The sequence below is a fragment of the Octopus sinensis genome, linkage group LG7, assembly GCF_006345805.1.
Source record: "Octopus sinensis linkage group LG7, ASM634580v1, whole genome shotgun sequence".
NCBI lineage: Eukaryota > Metazoa > Mollusca > Cephalopoda > Octopoda > Octopodidae > Octopus > Octopus sinensis.
This window is the reverse complement of record NC_043003.1, coordinates 38172987-38186048: the sequence shown is the minus strand read 5'-3', so window position 1 is coordinate 38186048 and position 13062 is coordinate 38172987. Positions and strand designations below refer to the sequence as shown.

At 39.1% G+C, this 13062-nt stretch overlaps 1 protein-coding gene across 2 annotated transcripts in view; it reads right to left on the bottom strand.

Moving 5' to 3' along the window:
• Positions 1–13062, bottom strand: part of LOC115214103 — a 33635-nt gene that overhangs the window by 2717 nt on the left and 17856 nt on the right. For both annotated transcript variants that reach the window (XM_029783156.2, XM_036504705.1), the window contains exon 3: positions 2164–2428. In XM_029783156.2, coding sequence (XP_029639016.1) covers positions 2164–2428 — 265 coding nt within the window. The remainder of the gene's footprint in view (positions 1–2163; positions 2429–13062) is intronic.

Below are 13062 nucleotides of genomic sequence, written 5' to 3'. Positions count from 1 at the left end.
AGACTGGCAGTTTTAAGGGGCGGCGGTCCGTCGATTGCATAAACCTCAGTATTTGAGTGGCACTCTATTTTATCGACCTCGGAAGGATGAACGGTAATGTTGGCCTCAGCAGAGTTTGAACTCGGAATGTAAAAAAAAAACCGTAGAAATGTCACAATGCACATTTTTACGGACGCTCTAACGATTCTGCCAGTTCTTTTGCATTTACGTTTGTAACAATAAGACTTCATTCCTACTGACTTAGGAAAGAATTACAAGATACAAGCAGCTAAATTATCTTGAACATTTTATTTTCTTGTTAGATTGTTGTGTCAAATTCAAACGCTCTCGCAAGCATTGCAAGGTGATTAAAAAATTGGCATGGCAACCAAGTAGTTTCTTCTGGTTCAATCCCGCTATGTAGTACCATGCCTGTGAGTGACATTTGGTTAACGGAAACTCAAGAAATCTGTTGAATACATGTGTACATGAGTGTGTTTTCACGTTTACTAGGTCTGATCAATAAGTATCCGGACTGTTGCCATAGTAACGAGGCTAAACACGCACAGTGAAGCCGCTCGGCAAAGATAGACCTTGGACTCTGCTGTGCGTGTGCACTAAGTTTTAACGTTTTAGCTCACTTCGGCTATTTACAGAAGCGCTTGGAAGTAAGGTGCGTAGCGTGTGACCGTCGCATTGACCATGGCTGAGAAAGTTGTCATGGCGATACCTGCTCAGAGGCCTACGAAAAGTTGCAGAAAGTATATGGAGTGGAGTGCATGACCCGCACTCAAGTTTATGAGTGGTTCAGACGCTTCCATGATGGCCGAAAAAATTGTCGATACTCACGAACATTCTGGGAGACCCGCAACCAACAGAACTGAGAAAAACATCACAGATATGCGTGCAGCTGTGAGGGAAAATCGTCGAATCACCATCCGTGAGTTATCAGAGAATGCGCAGATTAGTTGTGGTTCAGTTCAGTCCATTATCGCTTAAGATTTGAGCATGAGACGTGTGTCTGCCAAGTTTGTGCGAAAACTGATTTCAGCTGACCAAAAAGACATTCGGGGTTTCAGTTTCAGAACACACGCTACACACCTTCCTTCTAAGCACTGCTGTAAACAGGGGAGGTGGGCTAGAACGTTAAAATGTAGTGCACATGCACAGCGGAGTTCAAGCTGTGTCAAGCGGTTTCACTTTATGTGCTTCAGCTTCGTTATTATGGCAACAGTCCGGATACTTATTGTTCAGACCACGTACATCGCTTAACGAACGATACTTTTTTTTTATATACGTAATTTATCGGCTTGAAAAATATAATTCGCTAAAATAAGTACTGAGGTTGATATTATCGACTAAATCCTTAAATGCAGTGACCCAGTATGGTCGTAGTCCAATGGCTTAAGCAAGTAAAAGAGTAGAAGTGCAAAAATAACCACGGGCCTATATGATTTTGCTCAATCATAGCAGCACTGTTACAAAATAGCAGCCAAACCTCCCTCAAATCACACCCTATCATCCGTCATTTAAAAAAGACGTCTGCATTGAATAATGTAAATGGAGAGGCAAGATGACCAGAAACGATCGAGAGCTAAACGACATCACCACCACCACCACAACCACCATCACCACCATTACCATTACAACCACCACCACTACCATCACCACCAACAACAACATCACTAATACCTCACTATCACCACCACCACCGCCATTACCACCACCATCAACACCACCAACTCAACTGATTCACTATTACATCTGACTATCAATACAAGCGAGTATGACCTGGCAGCGTGCACCATGCTTTCGCTAATTGTTTTTGGTGCCTGTGTAATTGCGAGCAGATATAGACACAGTCTCGTGAACCAACGAAACATCGGGAACATGAAGGCTGGAGGGAGAGAGAGGAAGGAAGGGGAGAGAAAGAGAGAGAGTGAGATTGGGGAGGGGAGAGAAAGGAGGAACAGAGAGAGGGAGAGAGAGGGAGAGAGAGAGAGAACCGTGCCTGCATTCGGCTGGTATTTATTTTCAGCTGAGTAAACTGGAGCAAAATGAAGTGATATGCTTTGGTCAAGGACACAACGTGCCGCCCCGTCCAGGAATCGAACCTAGGGCCTAAGGATTAAGGTGTTGTTCTTATAACTGATACCATAATTTAAAGTGATATATCATATTTACCTTGTTTTATTCTGATATTGTTTCAGCTGTTTCAAGTGTTTCCCTTTCACCACATCGGAATTCAACACTCGCAACACTCGACCGGGTTCAACTGGTCGTTCTTCGTAAAAATCTTTTCCACTCTGTATTGAACTCTCTGGCTGGTGTATGGCCAATGTTTCCTTCATGGTGATCACAGCTTTGGCTCTTGCGTCGGACACTGCCTGAGCGTCTTCGTAGTAGGGTGGCGGACAGTCTTCATCGCAATCTGGACAGTAGAACCATCCTGGGAAAGAAATGTGGAACGCTTAATGGAATGCATGTCGTAGCATGAATACACTGTCTTCACACAAACTCAAGCATACACACATACGCACGCATGAATACACACACACACACACACATATATATATATATACACACACGTACATATATATGTATACATACATGAATATATGTTTGTTTGTTTGTTTTTTCTGGAGCGAATATGTTTTGGAGTCGTGATTTGAAGCATTGGGAAATTTGAAATGAAGTCTTTTTTTCTTCATGTAGTAGTTCAAATACAAATGTAGTTATAAATAATACTTTCAAATTTTGGCACAAGGCCAGTAATTTCATATCATCCTCAGTATTCAACTGGATCTCGTTTTATCAATCCCGAAAAGGATGAAAGGCAATGAACTCGGTGGAATTTGAACTTGAAACGTAAAGATAGATGAAATACCGCTAAGCATTCGGGTCGGCGGGCGAAAGATTCTGCAAGCTCGCCGCTTTAAATGTAGTTATGAATAATGACTCATAAAATATCAGGTTAGACAGACAGAAAAAAAAAGTCCACAAAGTCATCCACGGAATCTAACTATACGTCTGCCGTAGACTGGACAGCTGCAATACTATTTCACTTGAGAGACTTGCTGACATTCATCTCTCAGATAAGAAGCTTTAATCTTACAAGGGAGAAAGGAAATTCATTTATTTTGGATCATATTTGATGAATGACCAAGTACACGCGAAACATTTCACAAAAACGAGTGTAAAGTTGCATAAAATGTAATCGAAGCGGAGATTTTGCTAGCACAACTCTGTATTTGACCTCTTAGCACATCTATCAGTAGTAATTAGACGGAAAACTTTCACAAAATCATAAACTATTTGAAAATAAACACGTGTTTTGATTGATTGTGAGGTGTCTCATTTGAGAATAATTGTATAAATTGAGTATGAGTGATTTCGAATAAAAAATACGCTATGATATGAGGTGGAGGGAGAGGATAAAGAAAAATAGTGCTTGAAAAGAGGAATGTAAGAGTGAAGAGTAGAAGGTGTAAGATAGGAGTGAAGCAGGGTGTTAACTTTATAGAAATGTATATATTGCAGGTCTTACAGTTAATAGCGCAAGGGAGATTTCCCTAAAGGTTAACATATTTTAATTGACTGTAATTTAAATAAACAGTGTATAGTGTAAATAACATTTTCACATAAATAGATCTGCAATAAATATGAAGTCTGTGTCCGCAATAATATATTAAATCTGAATTGCAGCTCAAGATGTTCGCAGGATAGAACAACATTTCTACTTATTCACTTGTTCATAATCTCAGGATCTCAAAACTTGGTCATATTTTGATGCATATCTTAAATTTTCCAAGTCATTTCAATATTTATGCATGGCCTTCGAATCCCAAATGTACCATGACAAAGTGGTAGCAGTATGTTTGTTTGTGTTCTGAAAGATGTATGAGTGTGTGTGTGTTTGTTCATTAAAATGCAGTTTAAACCAGGGAGGTGTTAAACCAATATAATGTTTCGTTATTGATACATTTTCTAGTCTCATATCAGCGTCATAGACAATGGCAGTTGTTAGATATTTACCTTCTAAATTACATGAGACAGGATTTATACAATATGTAACTTAGTATGCGAGATACTCAGAAGATTCAGCTTTTTTTAGAGTAATATTCAACAAAGCCTTAACGAAGTGGTTTACAATAAAATAGTTTACTGATTGTATTTTGTTGAAAACTTGATATAACCAACATATACATACACATAATTTTCAGACTCCAGTTACACATAAGACACCACTTCGTTAAAATACAAATAGGTTTTGAAACAACTTCGACATCAATAACAAAATTCTGAAACATGCGGCAAAAATCGCCCGATATTCTGCGAATTATGCACAAAGGAGAAACTAGAAATTTTGTTCCATCTCCGACAGATATCTTGGACCATAATTCAAAGTAATTTTATTTTGGTTTTGTTTTCAAACATGGCTTCATATTTCTTGTAGAAATATGAAGCCATATTCACTCCGTTAACTGTTTATTTGTATAATTCCTTTACATAATAATCGATTGCTTTGTTTTGTTTAATTTTGTTTTATCTTAATATTAAACACTTGTAAGGCGGCGTGCTGATAGAATCGTTTGCACGCCGGATGAAATGCTTAGAGGCATTTCGTCCGTCTTTACGTTTGAGAACCTATGTTCTAGGACATGATTCATTTGGATTGGAAAATCACAAAGCAGTTTAACCTTTTCATTTTCAGTCACTTTCTCCGGGGCATGCTCATACCACTTGTATCATGACGGAAATCCACATTTCTCAGTGGATGAGCTTTACAATAATATTATTAAGGCGGTGAGCTGGAAGAATCGCTAGCACGCCGGGCGAGTTGCTTAGCGGCATTTCGTTCGTCTTTACGTTCTGAGTTCAAATTTCTCCGAGGTCGACTTTGCCTTTGATCCTTTTGGGGTGATATAAGTACTAGTTGAGCATTGGGATCAATGTAATCGACTCACACCTTTCCCCAAACTTGTTGGCTTTGTGCCAAAATTTGAAACCACATTGAATACCTGTAAAGGCAGAGAGCGGGTAGAATCTTACCACGTTGGTCAAAATGCTTAGCGGCTATTCTTACAGCTCCTTATTTTCTTTGCCATGTATTCTCTCAGAGTCGAATAAAATAAGTACAAGTTGAGTACGGGGGTCAATGTAATAGACTTGCCTCTGCCTCTCGAAATAGTTGGCTGTGTGCCAAAATTATATTAAACCCTTGGAGTAACCTCCCTTACATCAGAAACTGTAAAATACCTACCACCACTATCATAAAGACCTGTGAATTAAATACACGGCAAAACAAGTCTCTTAGTTCAATTCTTTATGCCTATCTTTCTCCTTTTTTACCACCACTCCTCTAATCCACTCTCTTCCTCCCTTCTTCCCTGTCACCCGGCCACATATCTACTTTCATAGCCTATATCATAACAATTTTACAACCGAAACCTCTTAAAACAATTCAAATCACGTAGTTTCTTCTCAAATGGAACAGATCCCAAGTAATAAAAAGCATATTTCTTTTAAAATTTATTGCCTGTCATTCATCTGTGAAGTTCCGCTTTGGATCAACATTATATTATATATCATCATCATCATCATCATCATAATTTATATATTAGGAGTTTAGATTTCAAAGATAACTCATAGAAGACGTTTGCGAGTTCAAATGTCAGACACTGCACGAGAACGCTAAAATGCTTTGAATTATAAAAAACCGAAACATTTTAGAGAAAACTAGCTTATATATATACATACATACATACATACATACATACATATATATATATATATATATATATATAATATATATATATATATATATATATATATATATATATTATATATATATATATATATATATATATATATATATGGCGCAGGAGTAGCTGTGTGGTAAGAAGCTTGCTTACCAACCACATGGTTCTGGGTTCAGTCCCACTGCTTCGCACTTTGACCAAATGTCTTCTACGATAGCCTCGGGCCGACCAAAACCTTTGAGTGGATTTGATGGACAGAAACTGAAAGAAGCCCACCGTATGCTTAAATCTTATACATCATACATGTACGGACACACACATCGGGCTGTAGTCTCTGGGTAAGCAAGAAAGTCCATTGACTAAACTACACATACTAATTATCTAACATAGAAAATAAATTATATACAATTCATCATTAAAAAAAACGGTAATTTAATGCATGAACTTCGATGTAGAATTCAAGAATTGGGTAACATTGTCATGTTAGAGAAGTACAATATTTTCGTAGCTTTTAACCTTAATATAATTATGAATACGTGATGATATTAAAGTAACTTGCTGTTTAAGGTGAATTAAACATAATCTCGTAAAAGCGAAATGGCTTCTGACCTTTTGGTCAGTGTTATGACAGAGGAGTCTGCGCTTGAGTGTTGCATGGCGTGTTTGTCTCTATTGATTACTACATATGAATGCATAAAATAATGATAATAATGTATTTATGCGGGGTACGCGCGCGTGTGTGCGTGTATGTGTATGCGTGTGTGTGTCAGAGAGAGGGGGGGGAGAAAGAAAGAAAGAAAGAAAGATTATTATTATTATTATTATTATTATTATTATTATTATTATTATTATTATTATTATTAACATTAAGGCGGCGAGCTGGCGGAATCGTGAGCACGCCGGGCAAAACGCTGAGCAGCACTTCGCACGCCCATACGTTCTGAGTTCAAGTTCCGCCGAGGTCGACTTAGCTTTTCATCCTTTCGAGGTCGATTAAATAAGTACCAATGAAACGCTGGGGTGGATGTAATGACATACATACATACATACATGCATACATACATACATACATACATACATGCATGCATGCATGCATACATACATACATACATACATACATACATACATACATACATACATACATACATACATTATATATGTATCTTGGTGTGTGTCTCTGTCCCCCTTCACCGCTTGACAACCGGTGTCGCTGTATTTATGACTAATTGAGTAAGTACTAGGCTGAAAATAAGTCCTGGGGTTGATTTGTTCGACTTAAACCCTCCAAGGCGGTGCTCCTGCATGGCCGCAGTCAAAAGACTTAAACAAGTAAAAGAATAAATAATAATAACAGCCAATGATTTTAAGCTTAATCCTTCCCCCATCATCCCCCATCACTGCTCATCGCCCATCAGCACTACTACAACTTCTACTTTCACTCCAGCCCCAATGCTAACCTACAGGCAAATATCTTTTATACTCCAGCGGCCCTGCTTGTCCGAGTCTAAGGGGCATAACTCCAAGGAACTAAATTTTTATCCCTGTGATTTGAACGAAACTATTTCCCCCAAATTTCCTTTAGTTCTTTTAGGTTTCTTTTTGTTGTTTTCTTTTTCTTGTTTTTTTTATAGCTGTAAGACCTACCGACCAGAGGCGACTCTATCAGGTCCCTAGTGACATAGAACTCATACCGTACTATTCCTTTCAGTCTTTTCTGATGACTATTGACCAATATATGGGTGTCTGTTTTTTTTCTGACTCACGGATTTTTAAACTACATCATCATCATAATCATTTGACGTCCGTTTTCCATGTTAGCATGAGTCGGACGTCTTGACAGGAACCGGTAAGGCCAAGGTCCGCACCAGGTTCCAGTCTGTTTTGGCTTGGTTTCTGGCATAGTCCGGTTTTGGCTGAATGCCCTTGGTATAGTTTCTTGGCATAGTCTGCTTTCGGCTGGATGTCCTTCCTAACGCCAACCATTCCACAGAGTGCACTGGGTGCTTTTTATGTGGCACCAGCACCAGTACCTTTTCAGTGGTACCAATATCGATGTTTTGTACGTGGCACCAGCACCAAGACTAATGCTTTGCTTGCCATCAGAGGTACAAGCTCTCTGAACTTCTCCCTCTTATTCTAGCAATTACACTTCCTGTACTGTACAGCTTCCTCCGCAGTTAATTAGGTCCCCTTGGTAGCAAAAATTATCTACAACTTCCAGACAGCCACCGCAACATTTCAGGAAATCAGTTTCCTGTGTATCTGTGGTACTTTATGACTCGTGTACATCCTCCGCATACGAACACAACTTTCTCTGTTAACATTCCAATTATTCCACTGCACCTCTAGGGTGTTCATAGCTTGCACTTGGAACACCAAATATAATTTCTGCCTACACCCTTCCTACATATCGAGCAGGGCCATTTACTAGATGGGTTAAGTGTCCTTTCTAGTTTCTTGTTTACTAGGACCTTGGTCTTTGCTAAGTTTAATATAAGACCTATAAATACATACTTTAAGACCTATAAATGCATACTTTAAGACCTATAAATGCATTCGTACGTGAGGTTCACACTGAAGATATCATCCACATCATAAGCAGTTGTCCGAAAATGTCATCACGGTATTATCTACCGATGAGACATGATGCTATAGGTAGGACACTCTATAATGAAATCCGTCGGAAGTAAAATACCGAGGATAAAGAGATAAGAACCCACAATATGGTAGAAGCTATAGCCCCTCATAATAAAATGGAGTACTGATGGAATGTCCCAGTGAAGACCTCAATAAAATGTAAGCTCAACAGACCTGATATAATGATTTGGGATTGTGAAGAGAAACTGTGTACAGTTGTGGAAATTAACTGCCCAGCAGATGTTAACATGAAACTGAAGATCAGTGAAAAACAGAACACCTATGCTGAACTATTCAGAAATCTGAAGTTACACTATCCAGATTACAAGTTCAGGTTTTATTGTAATTATTGGGACCCTGGGATATGTAACACATTACCAAAATACCAATCTTGAGAAATAAGATTTCTCAAAACCAGAAAGGAGAAAGCTAATTCGAAGACTACAGATTCAATCCATCACTGGAACTATAAAAATGTGTAAAACTTCCCAGAAGTTTATCATTTAAATATATATGAGCATGTCTACACATGCAACTACATGCATGAGAATACATAGATAAAACATACAAATCTGCACATACATACATACATACATACATACATACATACATACATACATACATACATACATACATACATACATAATACATACATACATACATACATACATACATACATACATACATACATACATACATACATACATACATACATACCCTGTTGTTGATGTTAAAATTACAATGAAGGAGCCTTGGATCTAGGTTAGAAACCGATTCTTTCTCAATTGGCAAGAAATCTTGAAATACACTGAATAATGACATACATACATACATACATACATACATACATACATACATACATACATACATACATACATACATACATACATACATACATACGATGAGGTGTGGCTGTATGGTAAGAAATTTGCTTCCCGACCATATGGTTCGGGGGTTCGGTCCCACTATGTGGCCCTTGGAAAAATATCTTCTGTTATAGCCCCAGGCTGACCAAAGCCTTGAGAGTGGATTTGGTCGATGGAAACTGAAACAAACCTGTCGTATATATTGATTATATATATTAGGTTGTTAAGAAAGTTCTTGCGGAATTTAAATGATGTATTTTCAAATTAATTTTCGTTAAATTACTTTGACTTTATATATCATTTTAATGCCTGTTTTCATTCTATTTAATCGTGTTACTCTTTTTCTTTTTGAATAATTAGGTCATTTTTTCCGGAACGTTGAATACAAGATGGACAAAAAGCAAATTCGCACAATTTTCTTATTCCAGCTCAAGCTAGGTCGAAAAGCTGCTGAAATAGCTCGGGATATCAACGATGCGTTTGACCCAGGAACCACTAATGAACGTGCAGCACAATGGTGGTTCAAGAAATTTCGTAGCGGTGACGAAATACTTGAGAAATTGATGCCGCACGAATTGAACGACAACCAAAAAATACACCGTTTTGAAATATCGTCTTCCCTTCTTTTACGCAACAAGAACGACCCGTTTCTAGACTGGATTGTGACTTGCGCCGAAAAATGGATTCTTCGCGACAACCGGCGACGCTCAGCTCAGTGGTTGGATGCCAACAAAGCTCCGCGCCACTTCCCGAAGCCAAAGTTGCACCAAAAGAAGGTCATGGTGACTGTTTGGTGGTCTGCGGCCGGTCTCATCCATCACAGCTTTTTTGGATTCAAGCGAAACCATTAAGGCGGAGAAGTACTGTCAGCAGATGGATGAAATGCATAAGAAACTCCGACAACAACAGCCAGCATTGGTCAATAGAAAAGGACCAATTCTTCTCCACGACAACGCTCGGCCGCACATCGCACAACTGACCCTGCAGAAGTTGAACGAATTGGGCTACGAAACTCTGCCTCATCCGCCATACTCACCAGACCTCTCGCCTACCGACTACCACTTTTTCAAGCACCTCGACAACTTCCTGCGTGAGAAATGCTTCAAAAACCAAGACGATGCTAAACATGCTTTCAACGACTTCATCGCCACCAGAACACAGGATTTTTACGCTACTGGCATAAATAAACTTGTTTCGCATTGGCAAAAGTGTGTTGATTCTAATGGTGTTTATTTCGATTAATAAAGTTTCGTTTGAGCCGAGATATGGTGCATCTGAATTCAAAGGTTAAAAACCGCAAGAACTTTCTCGACAACCTAGTATATATATATATATATAACTCTCCGTGGAACCCCTAGTGAGAAACCGATCGGTAAGATCGGTCGTAATGGATATATAATATTGTATATTTCGAGGTGCGGGGTTCGAATCGCCATAGCCACTTGCTGGCAGCTTTTTTCCGGCTTCTAAGGTAAATACCCAATGTTTCTCTGTAGTTTTCACAACTATAGTGTTCGAGATTTACTTTCATACCTGTAAAACACCAACACATTCGGTGCTTCCAAAGTTTGTGTGTGTGCGTGCGTGCGCGTACGCGTACGGGTGTGTGTGCGCGTGTGCGCGTGTGCGCGTGTACGCGTGTGCGCGTGTGCGCGTGTGCGTGTCTTTGTGTCCGTGTTTATCCCACCACTACTTGACAACCGGTGTTGGTGTGTTTATGTTTCCGTAACTTAGCGGTTCAACTAATTAGACCGATAGAATAAGTACAAGTACCTAAGAAATAAGTACTGGGGTCGATTTATTCGACAAAATTTCTTCAAGACGTCGCCCCAGCATGGCCACAGTCTAATGACTGAAACAAGTAAAAAAAAAAAACAAGATACACACACACACACGCATACACATGCACACACACACACACGCATACACATGCACACACACACATACGTACACACAGACACTCATCAGATATACTTGTATGTACACGCATACACCACCACCACCACCATCACTACACATGAGTGTTTACGTAACAGAGAAAATAAAAGAGAGTGGGGGAGGGCAGAAATATCGCACCTTGTCTCAGGCAATATTTACAAATAGTGCGATGAATTAATAACTTATCTTTACACATGTCACGAGTTTTTGTTTCAAACATGAAAATCCTTTTCAAAACCCCCGTCACGAATATCCGTGTCATTTATATGAAATTCTTTCGTTATACGTGAATAGACCATCCTATTGCTTACAATAATGTATCACAGCAGGATTAGCAAGCAACAAAAAGAATCAAGTTTACATGGATTTAAAAGTGACACTATATCTATTTCTAATGCTTAGTAATAAGCTTAATGAAGGTCTGTTGATAAAACATGTCAAATGTAATTCGTCATCATGCATAACTGACTGGAAACCTCTCTCTCTCTCTCTCTCTCTCTCTCTCTCTCTCTCTCTCTCTCTCAATATCTCCACCCCACATCATGTTAAATAATGCTTTTTAGTTAATTTGGTATGGCAACTCCTCGATTATGTGTGTGTGTGTGTGTGTGTGTGCTCGCGCGTCCGTATGCCTTTGTGCTCGTCTTTGTCCCCATCACATCTTGACAACCGATGATGCTTTGTTTACATTCCTGTAACTTGGTGACTCGACAAAGAAAGATTGATTGAATAGATACCAAACTTTAAAAATAAGTACTGGAATCGACTAATTCGTTTGGCTAAGCCCTTCAAGACGGTGCCCCCAAAATCTGTGGAGTACACAGCCAGTTATACAATAATACAATCAATAATTGGTTCAATCGATCAAATAAGATCAAATAACTTAAACACTTACGGTCGAAACCGAGCAAGATCCATCATTTATTCTTAAACTCATCCAGTATAGACCACCGACATTACAGGCGGGGAGGAATGTGAGACCGCAGCAGTTGAGGTTGACATATTTCTCCTGCATTCCACAAAACATTAGGAATGTAGAAAACCTCAAATTGAAGCCGATGCATGATTGCTCACAAACATAACTTAATTGTGTGTAACCCTTTCAATACTGCAACTACTGAAATAATTTGCAACAATTGCTGCGGAAAGGCCTTATTCTTAATCCTATTCCGAATAAAAAAGAAAACATAAGGCTGGCAATTATCTTTAGTTTCCGTTGCTAGCGTCACTGAGAGCGAAGTGCAGCAGTCATCTAAATTATATTGTGGTACCTAGTAAGAGCTGGATAGACTCGATCGTGGGTAGTTTCGTAACACAACCACAACAATAATGACAAGATACAAATCTCAAGCTATTCCACTGGAAAGCCAGTACCCTATAGGCACAACCATTCGTACTCTCGTTCTGTTTGACTATATATATGTGATCCTTGTGAACATGGCTTGGCTTTTCTGGGGTCTTAAACTGTGCGGTAATATTCGTAACGTCTCCGGCTAACAAATATGATTATTCTGAGAGTAAAACACGTAATTTATGTAGCATAAGAGGCAAACCGCAGAAGGAGGCCACGTTTTATAAATACGTTTGCTGTAGTTGATGGTATGTTACGTTTAAGGAAGGTGGAGGCCCAATTGATTACCGCACAGAGTGGCCAAAACCCACGCTAGCCCACTGACTCTAACCACCTGAAATACTTCTAAAACATTGATTTTCCACTTAAGAGCCAAAAAATATACCTCAAACTCGAGCAGTTGCTGATTCTCTACAAAGTTCAAGGATAGTATCAATATTCCACTGTGGATTACTACTGCAATTACAGCAAAGACTGTGCTGCTAGTACAGATATTAGTATCCTCAGACTGCAAGGCGGCGAGCTAGTA